Source organism: Stylophora pistillata, chromosome 2 (assembly GCF_964205215.1).
Source record: "Stylophora pistillata chromosome 2, jaStyPist1.2, whole genome shotgun sequence".
NCBI lineage: Eukaryota > Metazoa > Cnidaria > Anthozoa > Scleractinia > Pocilloporidae > Stylophora > Stylophora pistillata.
The window spans coordinates 31,151,954-31,169,314 of NC_142520.1; the positions used below are offsets into that span (position 1 = coordinate 31,151,954).

General features: G+C 40.0%; 3 protein-coding genes across 7 annotated transcripts in view; 1 reads left to right on the forward strand and 2 right to left on the reverse strand.

Moving 5' to 3' along the window:
• Nucleotides 1-11,002, forward strand: part of LOC111328016 (Golgi-specific brefeldin A-resistance guanine nucleotide exchange factor 1) — a 32,682-nt gene extending 21,680 nt beyond the window's left edge. For 2 of the 3 annotated variants that reach the window (XM_022932359.2, XM_022932361.2), the window contains exons 20-34: nucleotides 43-125; nucleotides 670-733; nucleotides 1,232-1,404; nucleotides 1,829-1,928; nucleotides 2,880-3,056; nucleotides 3,191-3,255; nucleotides 3,746-3,857; nucleotides 4,096-4,167; nucleotides 4,832-4,938; nucleotides 5,690-5,764; nucleotides 5,877-7,059; nucleotides 7,548-7,649; nucleotides 7,857-7,970; nucleotides 8,693-9,017; nucleotides 10,053-11,002. In XM_022932359.2, coding sequence (XP_022788094.2) covers nucleotides 43-125; nucleotides 670-733; nucleotides 1,232-1,404; nucleotides 1,829-1,928; nucleotides 2,880-3,056; nucleotides 3,191-3,255; nucleotides 3,746-3,857; nucleotides 4,096-4,167; nucleotides 4,832-4,938; nucleotides 5,690-5,764; nucleotides 5,877-7,059; nucleotides 7,548-7,649; nucleotides 7,857-7,970; nucleotides 8,693-9,017; nucleotides 10,053-10,477 — 3,177 coding nt within the window. In that variant the 3' untranslated portion in view covers nucleotides 10,478-11,002. The remainder of the gene's footprint in view (nucleotides 1-42; nucleotides 126-669; nucleotides 734-1,231; nucleotides 1,405-1,828; nucleotides 1,929-2,879; nucleotides 3,057-3,190; nucleotides 3,256-3,745; nucleotides 3,858-4,095; nucleotides 4,168-4,831; nucleotides 4,939-5,689; nucleotides 5,765-5,876; nucleotides 7,060-7,547; nucleotides 7,650-7,856; nucleotides 7,971-8,692; nucleotides 9,018-10,052) is intronic. The other variant, XM_022932360.2, reaches the window with a different exon arrangement.
• Nucleotides 11,003-12,702: 1,700 nt separating this feature from the next.
• Nucleotides 12,703-14,818, reverse strand: LOC111328040 (uncharacterized). The gene has a single exon (XM_022932391.2). It carries the CDS (start codon nucleotides 14,582-14,584, stop codon nucleotides 13,004-13,006), a length of 1,581 nt encoding a protein of 526 aa, XP_022788126.1. The 5' UTR covers nucleotides 14,585-14,818; the 3' UTR covers nucleotides 12,703-13,003.
• A 1,174-nt stretch (nucleotides 14,819-15,992) lies between these two features.
• LOC148738311 (uncharacterized) overlaps nucleotides 15,993-17,361 on the reverse strand; it is a 4,195-nt gene continuing 2,826 nt past the window's right edge. For 2 of the 3 annotated variants that reach the window (XM_088750383.1, XM_088750382.1), the window contains exon 3: nucleotides 16,409-16,922. In XM_088750383.1, the coding sequence (XP_088606509.1) occupies nucleotides 16,913-16,922 (10 nt within the window). In that variant the 3' untranslated portion in view covers nucleotides 16,409-16,912. Of the gene's footprint in view, nucleotides 16,366-16,408; nucleotides 16,923-17,361 lie in introns of those variants that run through there. The other variant, XR_015997072.1, reaches the window with a different exon arrangement.

Genomic DNA, 17,361 nt, shown 5'->3' on the forward strand with positions numbered 1-17,361 from the left:
TGACTGTTCCAGCATAGATTATATGTGATTTTCCTTAACTAGGAATTTAAGAAAAACCTGAGGAAGACAAATGGCACGGCGGATTTTAAAGCAAGCATGCTGGAGGAAGTGTACCATGCAATAAGGTTAAATACTCCACCGTGAAATAAATTCACATACTAAACACCCTTTCTGTGAAATGATGCATGTCTGTCTGCATGTAGAGATGTAAGCATTCATGCTTGTATGCTTATGTGCATGTATGTACGCTTTCTGCTAGCAAGTTTTACCAATCGTCAATCAAAAGAAACAAGAAAGCCAGTATTTAATGGTTTACTGTGTAGTGGAATTTTTACATTCAGGTCACTCAATTACGTACCTGGACTCGCACGGTGTCGTGAGGGACGTCGTGAGGGTGGTCAGATGAGCCTATGAGAGTGCGTGCTTTTCAGTGCATTAAAACTTACAGTCTCATAACCATACTTGATTTAAAAACAATTAGAACAATTACGAAACGATCCAAGAAAATATTGAGGTTTATTTGGTCCCTTGTCTTACATTTTTCTTTGAAGGAAATAAGAAAATGATGTGGTTTAACTACCTTAGCGTAGTGGTCAATGAATTATTACCATTCCTTTGTTCCATAGAATTTCCAAGTTGCGAGGCTTATGGTGCTTTTTCTTTCGACAGAAATGAAGAGATTGTTATGCCTTCGGAAAGAAGTGGAAAGATCAGAGAGAATTATGATTGGAAGGTTAGAATGTTTGTTGTATGCCTACAATCACGCATAACGGTGCGTTATTTACGTTTAAGAACTAGATTACTTTTTCCGTGTTTACACAGCTTCATCTTAACACAAGGGGAGTCTCCATGCAAACCCGAGACGCAGTCAAGGGTTTGCAATATTTTTAAGAAATGCCATGGGTTCCCTGAGTGAGCAGTTCTTTAAGATGCTCTTGATTGTTAAACAAATTCTCCTTGTCAGCACCTTAGAAAATGTATGAACAACAGAATGGGAATATGCATACCTATTTTATCAATTTTAGCAAGTTAACTTTTTGGCTTTTTTTTTTTTTAAGAGGGCTATGTAGTACAGCTGTTATTTCACCTTTTCCTATACTTCATGTTTTAATTAGGCCAAAAGGTTTCAACGTTACGTCAGCCATGTAACTTATAAATTCATTTGGTTTTATATCAAATGAGATAGGTACTTTGCTGACTCATTGTTGTATGTACATATTTTGTCAAACAGGTTTTGTTGCGGCGTAGCAGTAGTCCTGAAGGGAAGTATATGCATGGCTTGGGAAGTAGCTTTGACAAAGACTTGTTTTTAATAATATGGGGTCCTACTGTAGCTGCTTTGTCGTATGTTTACGATAACGGGCTGGAAAAGAGCGTCGCACAGAAAGCCATCGTCGGATTCAGGTAAATGTTAGTTAACCATAATCCTATCGACAAAAATGACTTCAGCCCCTCATTTTAACAGACAGTAATTTCGTTGGCTGTTTCTTGAAAGTAGTAGTCGCAGCAATCAAAATACAAATGAATAAAGGCTGATAGTGTCACGCGACGAAGGGCTAACGCTCGAAACGTCAGCTTTTGTAATCGTTACGGTGGCCAATTTACCATTTCAACTTTGTTGATATATCCAAATTATTTCGTTACCCCCACCGACGCAGCCCCAAACAGTTTCTTTCGAAACTATCAGCCTTTATTCATTTGTTTCTTGAACGTCTCGGTACTGATTACGTACCTTGACATCATGGCACTACTTCTATGAACACATTAATCCAAATACTTGGTGAATCTAAAATATTGGTTTCACTAATTGCTTCTTCTTTTCTTTCAGAAAATGTGCCCTTATATCAGCTCATTACAGCTTGTCAGATGTGTTTGATAACCTGGTTATTTCACTGTGTAAATTTACAGCACTGCTTACCCCACCAGAGGTGTGAAGCAACGTTTCTTCTCTTTTGCATTTACCTTTTAAAGACAGAGAGTGTTAACAGAAATACTTTCGTGCAAAGGTTCTTGTTTTTTTTTCATTTTATATTGTAATCCACTATTTATTTTTTCAGTCCCGGCTGATAGGTAAATGATGTGTAAAGGACTTGATGCGTAGGAGATTAATGTTTAACCAACTTCATTTATGGAAGGCGTGTTTTAAGAAAAACATACATAAGTATATTACGACAGTGACTTACATTAGATTAGTTCTATAATCACTCTTAATCTATCGAGACTGAATCAAAGCCAGGGCTCTTTTGCTAGCTTCGGAGCTAAACTTTGGAACTCCATTTGCGTTGCTCTTCGTCAACTCCCGAAGAGAGCTTTCAATAAACTCTTCAAGGTCATGTTATTTTCGTTCCTAGAGGCTGAGGATTACTATGTTGAATTGCTCCTTCTATTTAAAAAAATTACTTATTATAAACTGGCTTTATGATTTATATTCTACATTGTAGTGTTACTATTTTCTTATGTTAAATGGTGCGGTTGTATATACGAGTTTTAAGTGGCTGTCTTTTTCTGGAAATGTTCTTAATTTATGTTTAAGCTTTATTTGTACTCTATCACTACTGCTGTACCTCTAATTCTCGCCCGCCTCGACTAGCTCCTGCTATTTGCGGGCGTGAACGGTCTTCATGAACATGAAAGTGTAAATTAGATCGATAATAATTGGATTAATTAGATTAATTTGTAATTTGTAATTTTCTTATTAAGCTTTCTTTCTTATTAAGCTTCAATAAACTGTATTAAGGAAAAATGTACCACAATTATTTGGTTTATTAGGAGTCAAAATTGAAGTCGATTACTCCGAAAATGATAGGTTTACATGTGCAATGAAACAACGCCATTAATTGTTGTTTGTTTGTTTGTTTGTTTGTTTGTTACGTCAACAGACTGGGGAGAGTCTATCAGTATCGTTTGGTAGAAATCTAAAGTCGCAGCAATCAGCGAGGACCCTGTTTGCCTTGGCCCATCGTCATGGAGATATTCTGCGAGAAGGCTGGAAGAACATTATGGATTGCATGCTACAACTATTCAAAGCCAAGTTGTTACCCAAATCTATGGTGGAGGTACCAAATATTACCTTAATAACCCAGGAGAATTGTGAATTTTGTCAACCACCTTTGTGTTACTTATAATTGTACAATTGTGCGGCATCAGCCATGAATGTTGTAACGCTTTACTTTACTGATGTTGTTTTTAGGCGGAAGACTTTGTTGAAGCGAGCGGGAGAGTTAGTCTTCTACCAGAAGAACTGCCTTTAATAAGGTTTGTTATATTAACAGACGGTGAAAAAATACGAAGTTGGTTTCATGGTTTCATTAAATTTCATTTTGGGTCGATGCTTGGTGAAGGGTTTGCCAACACATTTGAATTTGTCGGTCTCCTCTCGGTCTCCTCTCGGCCTCTCAAATTACTTCCACAGATTATATCTCACGATTCCAATTGTTGAGCTCCAAGATGTTGTTAATTCAGGGTCTTTATTCATGCAGAAATTCATTTATGTCTCCAAATGTCCTTATTCAGCAATATGTTATAATTTGGAAATATTTGGACTAACATAATTGTCACCCGCATAGAACAAACTTTATTAAAAACATTTTTACGAATGACGTTATTAAATTGCTGCATGAAGTGAGGTTGGATAGCGTGCACAAGGTGCATACACAAGATTGAGACATTGGGAAATTGTCCCTAAGTGCTGAGAAAAATTGAATATTTTTAGACTGCATGACTTCTGTTTAACCCGTGTTCACAGGCAGGAAACATCCATATTTTCATGGTGGTTTGTGAACCCGGAGCCGGCAAGCTATAGAGGTCAGACTACAGAAGACAAAGAAGCACAAAAACAAGCACATACCTGCATTAGAGTAAGTTGTTAACACACTTCATCAGTGGTAATGGAGGGTAGGTACCGGGAGAGTAGCAACAGAGGACAACAGCAATCTCTTCAGTAGTAGGGAGGTTACCTCGGCCACCGAATCACAGCCCCCTTCCATGCGCCTGTCAGCACAAAACCGAAAAACCAGTGTTTGGAATGGACTTACGTAGTGCGAAGGATGCGTCTTTATGATATATGAATTTAAATGTGTCTTAATTTTTACTCAGGATTGCCATCCAGAGCTCCTCATCACAGAGAGCAAGTTTTTGAGACCTGATTCCTTGAATGAGCTCATAAAGGTAATCTTGAATGTTAAATGTTTCACACTCTGTCGACTTCAATTGATTAAGGTTGTTTAAGGCGTTAAACATGGACGAGGAAGGTCGCAAAATGCCACGTTGTAAAAAGAAAACTAAGGAAGAGTTCAGTATTTCATCTATTCTGTTTACCTGCGTATTGACACCTGGGTAAGCTGTTAGTGCCTCTGAGTTTGCTAGAATCATACCTGCAAAAGTTAATGCAAAGCTGGTTTGTTAAGTTTTAGGGATATTAGCCACAAAATTACGATTCCTCATTCCCCGGGTTCATTGTGACAAAAGGGTAATATTTGACCATCGCGGTCGCATTGCAATTCTTAGAAGATGAGGTGGAGTTTGATATTTGTGTTGAGTGTGGTGTAAATGAAGAAGACAGCTGTTAAGGGTTGTTGTGCTATTGCCACTGATATTAAAAAACAATTATTTGAGGACTACTGATATTATCAGCACCACTTATTCACTCTATTGAAGGTTATTTATTCCTTCTTAACCTAAATTACTTTCAACATTCAGTTTTGAAAGTTGAACCCACTTATTGTAGAAGAAATTCAAACAGCAGCCTCCGCAGTAAGAATAGTCCCGAGGGCTTTAAAGTTACCTACAGCTTCCGAGGAACCCAGATGTTTTGAATTGATTATCTTATCAGGTACTGATTTACAATTCAAGTATTGAGAACCAAGAATCTGTCCCTTATGATGAAGAAGCTGCGGTTTTCTTCCTGGAACTCCTAATAAGAGTTGTTTTGGAAAACAGGTAATAGTGCTGTTGTATTCTGGCTTTCGAATTTGCTATGCATAATTGGGAGAGGAGTCTGTTCATGTGAAATCTCATTTGTATGCATCCTTTACTGTTCGTAAGGATATTTGTGCCTGAACAAGAACCTTCAAACCCCCCCCCCCTCCCCCCTGATCTTGCCTCAAAGAAAATGAAATGAGAAATGGTTACAGACTGTCGGGGAAACCTTACACATGCCGTGGGGGAGGGGGGGGGATACGCCTAGCCACTTCCTGTCACTCAAACCTGGAGACTCTCCGACCTTCTCGTTTGCAAGCTGGCTATACTTTACCTCTATGTCTGGAGTCCCAACTACAGGAAAGACCAATAACAGTCATGCAATGATTAAAGTACACTCTTCGTATTAGTTTTGTTTCCGCAAGAGTAGTTCTCTCGCTAGTATTTTTTTCCGCCCTGTGCGAGGTTAACTATTTGAAAAACGGAGGGATTTCTCTCTTCTTCAGTGGCATATTCTTTTTTTAATTTTTGTTTTATTTCAAAGTTAGTGTGTAGACTCACCTTTTTCAGTCGCACATCATGTAACATAATGGCCAAATTTCTTGGAACCTGATTAAACAGTTGTTACGGTGAAATATGATTATTAGGGGTTAAAGTTTACCGACATACCTTTCCTAACAAAAGCTTGAATCTTCAACGGTTTGTCTAATTTTAGGAGAACAGTAGCTGATCTCAAGACTTAACTTCATGATATGTATAATTTGGTTTACAGGGATCGTGTGTCAGCATTATGGGCCACAGTAAGAGACCATCTGTCAAACATTCTCGTTAATGCAACTCATCACAGGTAAGGCAGTTGGATGAAGGTGATGCCTACGAGTTATTACATCAATTACTCCACAATATAGTTCTCTCAGTTCGTTAGAAACCTTCAAAAGGTATACCTTTCTTTTTTGCAGTTCCATAGTGGAGAGATCTGTTGTTGGCTTGCTACGGCTGGCAATTCGTCTCCTGCATAAAGAGGAAGTATCCAGTCAAGTTCTTTTAACCTTACGTATCCTATTGTTAATGAAGCATGATGTTCTACAAGATTGTGGCAGGCAGATTTCATTCGGACTTCACGAACTCATCCGGACTAATGCTTCTAGTATAACATGCTCTCGAGACTGGGTCACAGTTTTTGCTTTGCTGGAGTGTGTAGGTGCTGCTGCTTCCCTACCAACTGTTACTTCAAGTAATGCTTCCATGTCAACGGCGTCATCGGATGTGGGAAGCGATTTGACATCGAGAGATTACGAACTTGCGGACGGAATATCGACCTCAGAAAGTGACGGTAGCTCATTCACAAGTATTGAGGCGGATTCAGGTTTGAGCGGAAGTGTTTTAGGAGACACGTGGTTGTTGATTACAAAACAAAACTCAGAAAGTTCTCCTGCAAACCAGTATGAATTAACAGTGGGTGCCAAATTAAACAAACACGATAGTAAATCGTTTGTGAAATCGTGTCAGAGCTTGGCCTTTTTGATCCGCGACAACGCTCATGTCACTAAGGAAAATTACTTGCATTGCGTGCACGCACTTCGCTTATTCTCAGAAGCTAGTCTGAATGGAGGAGCAGGATATCGACAAGATGGCTGGCAGTTCAAAGAGAGTACAGCTGATTACAAAGGAAGTTGGGGGCGCTCGAACAAAAAGACATCAATGTCATCTTCACGGTCAAAGAAAGTGAGCCCAACAGGTTTGAGGACACGCAAATCTACCAAGTCAGCCACCAGTAGTCCAGCCACAAGTGAGGATGAGGCTGAGATCGTGGAGACTATCAACAATACTTATGACGCTATGTCTCTCCAGCTGCTTGAGCTCATGTACACTCTTCACACTCATGGAAGAGGTATTTTTGATAAATTCCAAGATGAACGTAACCAATTACAGCAGAGCAGCCCCGATGTACAGGGAAACGACCAGAGCTTGGACTTTCTGTGGACTAAGTGCTGGTGTCCATTATTGCAAGGAATTGCACGCCTTTGTTGTGATATGCGCCGGGATGTGAGAATGTCTGCCCTTACTTATCTACAGCGGGCGTTACTCGTTCAAGATCTTCAAAATCTATCTGCCATGGAATGGGAAGCATGTTTTAACAAGGTACATAAATTAATTACTTCCGATCGGTCTTTCAAACACTGGTGTGGAGAGTTGTAAAATTCGGGCCAAATTGCCATACGGAGAAAAAGGGACTAAAACAATAACAAGCTGGGCCACAGTAATCGAATGTACCTCTCGGTTAGAAGTGGTTATTTTACTATTTAAACGTCCCTGTAATTCAAGATGGGACATTTGAGCGCCTTAATTATTTAAAACTTGTACGTTTCAAACTTCAAAGCTTTCATAGCGCAACTTTAACTTTAACGCTAATGCTCGAAACGTCAGCTTTTGTAATCGTTACGGTGGCCAATTTACCATTTCAACTTTGTTGATATATCCAATTTAATTTGAAACGTCCATCGAGAATTCACCATTTTTCATAAACAACAGATTAAACTATTTTGGGTGATGGCTAAAGTGGCATTTTTGGTCTGTTCTTTTCTTTAAAAGTAGTTAATGACTTATTCAGTCAATCCGTTGACTTTCAGGTTTTGTTTCCTATGCTGTCTCAACTATTAGAGGTCAATAGCAAAAGTGATCCTATGGGTGTCGAAGAAACACGCATGAGAGCTGCGACTCTGCTCTGCAAGGTAATGTATATCACTAGCAATCGTTCACTTTAATGAGAGACGAAGATTTTAGATAAGTACAGCGGAAGGGCTCACTCATCGGCTTACTGGGCAACCAAGAGGCTCAAATTTGGTCCTGTAGGTATTCATAGCCATGAAAATGTTCAAGAAAAAATCACCAGAGCATTGGCTGGATTCATGTTCCGTGTTTGATTTGTCATATTCCAGGTGTTCCTACAGCATTTGACTCCACTGTTGTCATTATCCACTTTCACTGCTCTGTGGTTAACAATCCTGGAATTCATGGATAAGTACATGCATGCAGACAAGAGCGATCTTCTGGTCAGTATACAACTTTAAATCTTATGTTTCTACTGAGCGTAAAGAAGTGCATGGGAATCACACTCACCTGGCGATTATGTTGAAGAGTTGGTTATCCCAGCTATATACCTTACAACATTATCCTGGTAAAAGTGCAGGAAAGACCAGTATAATTATAGATTGGTGCCTGGCTTGACCACACCTTTGGTGTGTTCTCCAAGATAAATGCATGCTAAGGCTGTGCTTAGATGGAACTTCTTCCGTTCGGCCTTTCCTCTATTCTTCGAGTTTATTACCAGCTGACATAAGACCAACCAAATTGGAAAAATATTCAATTTCCTTCGTGAAGTGGAAAGTCGTTAAGTGGGGTTTTGGTTGTTGAAAGTCCACTTTCCAGCGTAAGGTTCTGTCTCCCTTACGTAAACTTTTAGGTGGTTCTAAGTTGAAGTCAAACTTGTTGTATTACTAAATCTAATGTAAATGAAAGTCTTTAAGTCTAAACTCAGTAAAGGTGGACTAAAAATATCAGATTAGGGGTCCGGACAATAGCTCATAGTCACGTCACCAAGATACCGCGGAAACTTTCCCAACAACTCTTTGAGAAACACGAGTCAGTTCAAATGAGACATGCGCAGAGGCGGCCAAAGGCGATTTTGTAACCCTGTTTTTATTATAATAAGACCGTTTGAGCTGTGGCACATCGTACATGCACACATAACCATTGTTTTAATTTCCATTTGTAGTATGAAGCCATTCCAGAATCTCTAAAGAATATGTTACTGGTGATGTCAACAGCAGGGATATTCGATGAAGAGGAATGTGCATTAACAGCTGCTTCCCAAAGTGATAACCGTAAAACACCGGCTAGGCCACAATCAGACGTACACAAGTACTCTGCCCTATGGCAGGTCACTTGGGAACGGATTGACTGCTTCTTGCCCAACCTCCGCCAGGAACTTTTTACACCTCGTTGTCAATCACCCGTTAGCAACATCCCTAAAGTGAAGGCTGAGCAGGAGAAAGCAGTTTCGGAGGAATGCAATCGTTCCATGGATTTGCCTGGTAATGGTGAGAAATTATGCCGTTATTGTAATTTGGGTTGATTATGATTCTACATTGTTATCGAGTAGTTCTGCAAAAGTAATTGCAACGAACAATCAGAAGAAAGGAAAATACCCTGAGGAGCCAATGAAAACTCAATGAAGTCTCGGATTATTGAAAATACTCATAAACTAAAATTAAATCAGCTAGACCTTAGCCTCTTGCGCAGACGTTCTTAGGCATCGTCACGCAATCATTCCCTCCCCCACGAACGTCTGCTTCAACCCGTAGCCACTTTCGTTCAGGCGAACTGGCCAATCACAGGCCGTTTGCTATTTTTGGAAAACGGGACTTTGACCTCAAAATTCTTGGGTCCATTTGACCTGCGAGCCATGTGACCTGCGAGCCATGTCGTCGTTTCCTTTCGTAACCGTTTGGTTCTTACTCCGGCTCCCCCGTTTTCGTAGTCTTTCTTCATTACTTTTTGTAAATTAAAGAGGTTATTAGAAATTTTTTCGAAGCGAATTAAACGTTTGTAACAGTTTGCCGTGCAAATGAATATTTCACTCGACAAAAAAACAGTCACGTCCACATCGATAGCAGCTTTGATTAGGCCTTGAATGTCCACAGAACTTGTGCCAAAAATACGAACTCTTTCTTTAGTCAGTGTGCATCCACAAAGGAAACAAGTTAATTTGCTTCCAACGATTTTTTTGGGGTTTTCATCCACACATGCCATAACTTTATGTGCTGGAATCGTTTCGCGGGAATGTCGGCCCGGGTGACAAGTTCTTTTCTTACAAAAGTTGTCATTGGCTAATAATGAGACAATATGTGAAAGCTTGTTGGTTGTCTCGAAACGAAGGAGAACGGAAGTGGCTACGGGTTGAAGCAGACGTTCGAAGGGGAGGAATGATTGCGTGACGATGCCTAAAAACGTCTGCGCAGGATAATAGCTTGACCTCCGCCCAGTGGGCTATATGTTACTAGAATATTGAACTTTGCTACTTTGTGAATGTGAATTAACCTTTCTTTGCATTCGTTACTTATTTATCTTCTTAGTTGGTAAACCGGATAACCAAGACAAACAAGACAATGAGCAAAGCTCACCTTCGAAAAGCACCAATAGTAGCATCTCTTCTCCTCCAGGTGGCGGACAGCAGCAAGTTTGTGTGGTTTTACAACCGCCTCTGCCTTCATTAGCCAACCGTAGCACCTCTCCAACACACTTGGGCTCCCTAGCAGACAACGTACGCCCCAGCTCAGTCCCCATTATTCTGGCTCCCAGTCCAGCACTTTCATCTGCAGGCCTTTCCTCGCCTCAGGGGTCTCGATCCCCCACACCTACGGACCCCACCCCTAAGCAGCTAGAAATGTCAGAAGATGATCCAAAGGAAGATTTGAAGGCTGATCAATCAAATGGCGAGTCAGGAAGCTCTGATGCGCCTTCACCAGAGAGAACAAAAGCTTCGATATATGACATCTAGGTTTACTTAGGACAGTTTGAGGACTTCTGTGTGTCCCAATCACCTTTAATTTTATTGTAAATTATTTACTTTACCGGCTAATTGAAAACAGAGGTTAGAGTTATTTTAAATGTTTAAAATCGGTTTCAACTAGGCAGTAATACGCATCCCTCCACGTTTTTACAGCTAATTGATCAGAGAAATCGTGAACTGATGACACCACTTTATTTGAAAAGGATTCAAATCGTTTCTTAACGGGTCAAAGGCCGCCCAGTTGTGGAATGACAATTACTTGACCCTTTTTCTCCCATAGGTGACTAGGGCAGAATTTCTTCTTACAATATCAACACACTATCAAGCAGACAAATGACGGCAATAAAGAAAATTATCAATTAAGAGAATATTAGTCGATCCAATGCCGAATTCTCTGAACTATCTTCATGAGAATTGTATGGTGGGAGTGAAGGGCTCAAAACGAGCAGGGCAAATGAAGAGACCATTTATTGAAATATGTATAATTTGATTAGAATTGTTTTATTTCCTTCACTCGCAGTTATCCATTTGATTAAGAGTCAGTTAAGTAGTGTACGCGTGGAATTGCTGACCATCCAGAAATGGTTAAAAAAATCTCCATCGTCTCATCGACGAAAAAAACATTCATGCACCTACCATAATATGTTAATTTATTCACGACTCGGGCAGTCAGAGGGCCAATAACTAAAATCAACCAATCAAAATGCTCTATTTTGGATATATCAACAAAGTTGAATTGGTAAATTAGCCACCGTAATGATTACAAAAGCTGACGTTTCGAGCATAGCCCTTCGTCGGAGCGAATGAGCCTTTATTCAAAATGTTCTATTGCCGGTCAATATTCTCACAGTATTGGACCGGACACTGTCCCGAATGGTCCCGAATGATATCGCACTTGTGTCCCTGTGAACTTCAGTGGTATAATAAATCTCTTATTAACCAAGCTTGCTCGGGACCATACTGGAAGAATATCGGCCCTCGGTCTTTTTTGTACGGACCTCGCTGCGCTCGGTCCGTACTGTCAAGACCTCGGGCCGATATTCTCCTCGCGCTTGGTTAATAAGATATATGTATATGAAATAATTTGGCTATATCAACAAAGTTGAAATGGTAAATTGGCCACCGTAACGATTACAAAAGCTGACGTTTCGAGCGTTAGCCCTTCGTCGGAGCGAATAGAGGAATTGTGGGTTGCGTGTGCAGAAAATGGAGGCAGAAAATGGAGCCACTTTATTGGTGGGAACATGGCAACGAGAAAAACACGAATAAATTAGTGGAATGAAAAGCGTTCGTTGATCCCTGTGGGATCAAACGGGCAGTCTAAATCCCACAGGGATCAACGAACGCTTTTCATTCCACTAATTTATTCGTGTTTTTCTCGTTTGCCATGTTCCCACCAATAACGTGGCTCCATTTTCTGCCTTTAAAAGCACATGCAACCCACAATTCCTCTATTCGCTCCGACGAAGGGCTAACGCTCGAAACGTCAGCTTTTGTAATCGTTACGGTGGCCAATTTACCATTTCAACTTTGTTGATATATTCAAATTATTTCGTTACCCCCACCGACGCAGCCCCAAACAGTTTCTTTAGAAACTATCAGCCTTTATTTATATGTATATGAGCCAACAGTTTCCCAGCTTGAAAAATAATTTAAAATTTGAGATATCTGTCGTAGGGGTGCCATGTGTTACATGAGTTTTAGGGATGATTGTTTGCCGAAGTTTTCTAATAACTGTGGAAAGATGACCTTTGGCAAGAGTCATGAGGTGAAAGATGAATTGTATGACTTGATTGGTTGACAAATCTGATGGAAACCGATTTGAAGTTAGAAGTCAGCGACGCTCCTTGAAATCGAGAAAGACACCCAAAATTCATTCTGATCTTAATTACAGAAGTCATGATGTGCTAAAGTTATGAATAAAGTACAGAAATAATTTGTTTTGCATGACACTAAATTGATTACAGGTAATGTAAGGTATGTTTTCTTGCCCGCATTGATCCCGCGCATGAAAAAAGGTTTAGTAGAACTATGTTCGTAACAATTTCGGCGATGGAAACGCAAAAAGTGGCAGTAGATAGTGCAAAAAAAAAAAAAAAAAGAAAGAAAGAAAACATAAAGGACTTTCGTGAGTTTGTTGTGCCACGCAGTTGGCTGTCATTCCCGGCTCTCGAAGTAAACAAGTTATTATTAATTCTTGATAAAGCGAAATCTTTTGCAATATAATAAATCCTTTATTACCCAAGCTTGTTTAGTCAAGATGCTTGGCCTCGTTCTTTTTTCGCATTTTTGCGGACCTCGACTTCGTCTCGGTTCATAAAAATGAAAAGAAAAAATTCGGCCAATATCCAGCCATCTTGACCTCACGCTTGGTAAATAACGCATATATATTAAACCGAAATATTTTCTCAGTTGATAGGAAGTGAATTTTCTCAGCGATTGGAAGTGAAAACACCAGTTTTACTCAACACCCCTCGTAAGTATCCTTATGATTCTGGCCAAGTTTTTCTCGAGCTAAAATTTTGAAAATGGCCCAGTGCAATTAAAATGACGCATTTTGGCAGCAGAAGAATGCTTGTCCCTCACAACAGAGAACAAATGACTTGTGAAGTAACAGAGTGTCACGGAAGTCAAAATCAAACCCACGAGCATATGCTTGCGCCATTTCTTCTTCCACACTCGCGCTACAGCAACATTTAAATATGACATTTGTAACCAAAACGAAAACGAATTGAAAAAGAAATCTATTGTGAGCGCAATGGACACGCGGATGAAGAAATCCTCAACCAAACCCATGTCAGAGAAGGCCAGACTATTGTTGCTGTACATAAAGCTATAAAGCTGGATGAAGCCGACCGCTGTTATCAACGCAGTCGATTCTCCGAGGATCATCTGAATGCTCATGTCTGCAATAAAGCGCATGCCTCTGGGCGTGCGAAAGTTGTCAGCTCCTAACGCTTCTTCAGCATTCGCGTCACCTTTACACTTTTTGTATATAAAATACCACAGATAATCCCGGACAACAATGGTTAATCTTTCCAATAAGTCCACTGCACCGTGAACAAAGCTCAGGGCAATGAACAGTCGAAGACTCGTCAGTTCTGCTTGTATGACTCGGAAAACGATCGCAAATGTCATGTACAGAACACCCAGTAGGACATGAGAGTCACCCGGATGGAGAAAATCAATCCTTTGCGCCGCCAATCGCAAGATGACCTTCGGTACAGCGGTAAACAAAGGAAGTGCGCCGGCTATGACTGCTCTGTACGTCTCATCCTGCCGACCGTATAACGGAATCAACACGTCAACAAGAACGAAAGCGATAGGAATCCCAAAAGCTAACTGCGCTGAGAGTATAGAGGAAACCCTGAGCACTTTTCTTACTTTTCTACTTCGTTCCCCGACCGTGTTTTTAGCAATTTCTCTTCCCACTAGGACAGAGTTCATCAGAACCATGATAAAAAATAAAGCATTTAAAGGAAAAGACATCCAAGACTTCCTGTAGATTCCAAAAACTGCGAGGCACACCCTGTAACAGGTGTCGAAGAATGCTCCCAGTAGATTAAGAATTAATAGATTAAGTCTCTTCACCAATGGCCAGCCAAACATTGTGATTATCAGAAGAAATGGCGACATCTGGCTTGCATATGCTTCCACTGTCTCAGCTGACACGATAATGGCTTGAATCTTATTAGGTAGCGAGTTCCAGTGACCATGTAACTGTCTATCGTAGCAAAGATCAACGGAATTAAAATCCAAAACTAAAATCAATAGAGCCAGCAAACCGAGAGCTAAACCTCCGACAATTTGAATAAAGAACACACACTTCACGGCCTTCCAAAGCGACATCCACCATCTTCGCGGCCGAGATCTCTTCCAACCCATCTTGCTGTCGTCTCCTGGCGGTGAAGCGTACTCCTGAAAAATTGTATCATTATCAGCATTATCAAAATTTTTGAAATCCTCCAAAGGATCTATTCCTTGTATCAGCGGAGCGTCTTCGAGAAATCCTTGTCCCTGATACGACTGAATCACACCGGCAGTGAAGGTTTCAGTCAAGTAGGCAAATAAGCCTTCCAATGTAAACGACGCCATGCACCCGAATGAATCAGTTCAGTTTGTGCTAAAATTCCGTGTTATCTATTACAGGGTCTAAGGGCCTACAGTTGCGCCTATCACAGAAATAAAATGAAACATCGAATCTGGGAAGTGAGAGACTGTTAATCGAAAATAGATCCTTCTTCCGGTCTCCGTAATTTGAAACGAGTTGACCTGGGTATGTTGCTGTAGAGTATTCGTAGGTCAAGTGATCACTCTCATTCCGCTAATTCAACTGTACTTTATTCATTAATCAAGATGACATATTTACCCTACAATACTCGTGATCAGTTATTTTACGCTTACTTAGGATAGTAATCTACGGCATGATTGGAAATTACTTACAGTAGCTAGGCTATGTGACCTTATGTAACGCAATACACTACAATTGCTCTCATCTCACACTGGCAATGCTTTATTTTTCCGCTATCGTTGCTTATTACAAATAAATATGTCAGGGAATGTTGGAAATTTAACTCGATGGGTTTATGGACTTTTCTTCCTGTTCCGGAGAACATACCAGTCAGAAGCTAGCTTAAAAAAGTGGTTCACTCTACTCCTTTTTCCACAGGAGACATAACTGGAGTGTTACTATTACGGAATTCTCAGCTCCTATTCCGGACGTCAGTCCTTTGAAAGGATCTGTGGTTAAAGCACAGAAAAACCGAAATTTGGGTCGGTATGCTCTTGTAAACTCGAAATCTTTTGTTTACTTGTTGTTGTTAGAAACGAGCATAATGATTAGGGCTTTTTTCCACTCTTAATAACAAAGTACGGCGCTATTCTTGTCACTAACATAATTAGGTTAGGTACAAATAATGATAATAATATCTTTATTTGATCTATCGTATAACAGATGATAATCTACCATCAATAAATAATTTCCGTCTGGCCTGAAATTTCCTTTGCGTGTTGTTATGAACTTTTCAGTCTTATGATCTAATATTCATCATCTCTTTAAAAACAATAATGTTTGGGCTGAGATTTCGTTTACGACTCGTCTAGACTTGCCTATCAAACATCCTGCAAGGAAATTTCAACACGTTTACCAGAAAGTGCAAACCGAAAATGTTTGAAATATTCCCAATACTGGTTAGTATGTGAACCTTCATAAAATAGATGATTGACAGTTTCTGAGCTAACTCTACAAAATGTGCAAGAGTCATCTTGAACATAACCTATTCTGGCTGGACGAGAATCAGTGAAAGTTATATAATTTAAGATTCTGAGTTGGAAACTTCTGGTAATTTTTAGGTAAGAAAGGAGAAAACAGAAGCACTTTCGCTTGGCAAGCCGGACCCAAATAACTCAATTTATTATATGGCTGGTAGCGCACGCGAGCAAGAAGCGAATCCTGTATTCTGATTGGCTACTAGAACCTTATTGCCTATTCACATTTCCTTTCGAGAGGGGCCGTAAGGGGGGGTCACGCGCACAGTTCAAGGCAATTAAAAAACGCAAATCACGAAACACGATAATTGATTTTCGAGTTTCACGGTTCACGGAAAATAAACTTACACATGAGAAAGAATTGTCGCCTTACCCTATATATATTGTTGACAGTCGTTTTAATGTATTTCAGAAAGCGCTCAACTCGTGATCGTGTCGTGATTGGTAATGTTAGGTTCGGTTTCACAGCATTGCTCTGCAGCAGACAGGCAGTCGCTTAAGATTTCAGTCTCTCGTTGAATTCTTCAATCTCTCTGTCACTGTCACACTGTGCCACGTCTCCAAACTCGTTTGCAGACGCCGCTGCCTCGGGGCAATTGTCTTGAAATCTGTAATTGCAAGGTAGTATAAAAAATACACGATCCACTTAAATACTGAAGTCTTAAAAGTTTTAATAACTGATATTATCATTCAATCTTGAAAGTTAGCAATTAGAACTGATATTATAAATGTGGATTCATCTTGTCTTGTGACTATCGGTGTAACAACAACTAAATACGCCGTTTTGCAAAAGACCTTAAGATACATAGAGAAGTAAATAGATCAGAGGATCTTTAACAAAAAATAAGTAAAAGAAATGTTTTACTTAGGCTGATGGTGACAGATTGGTTAGTATAATATCACAATCTTACAAATAATGTGAAAGACTCTTACATGTTGTCTAACTCTAAATCACGATCACTGTCATTTCCCGCTGATATTCCTTAAGGTGAACCGACGTTTCACATTACACTTCCATCACTTTGACTTTCTTGATCTCCTCCGCGGCTTCCACCCTTCTTCAGGAAGGCTTCCATATTTCTTTTCATTCCAGCTATTGTTGCATTGTGTTTCTTGGCATTATCTTCCTCGTTTCGACGGTTTTGACAAGCTGTATTAAAGTGTTCTGTAAGGCAGCAACAAAAATATGACCTCCAGTGATCTTTACTTTTTTTAAGAAAACAATGAATTTTAAACACCTGCTTTATTCTTTGACAATACAGAAGTTCTCTGGATGGTCTTCTCTAGTGGTTTTCTTTAAAAGTAAAATTGATGATGATACTTCAAAGTGAAACTTCCGAAGCTTTAAATAGAAATGTTTCTGCAGACAAGCTTGAAGGATAATGCTCAACATTTTACGTACTTTTTTTAAAGTATCGAGCTTTAGTCTACGGAGTCCTGTCCGTTGGTACAATCTTTAACTTCTAGCAACGACCACACCTTATAGTAAATTCATTGACCGCTGTGCCAGACTTGCCAGGGCCGCTGTGACTTGCCAGGGCCGCTGTGACATACCAGGGCCGCTGTGACTTGCCGGTGTGACATACCAGGTGTGACTTGCCGCT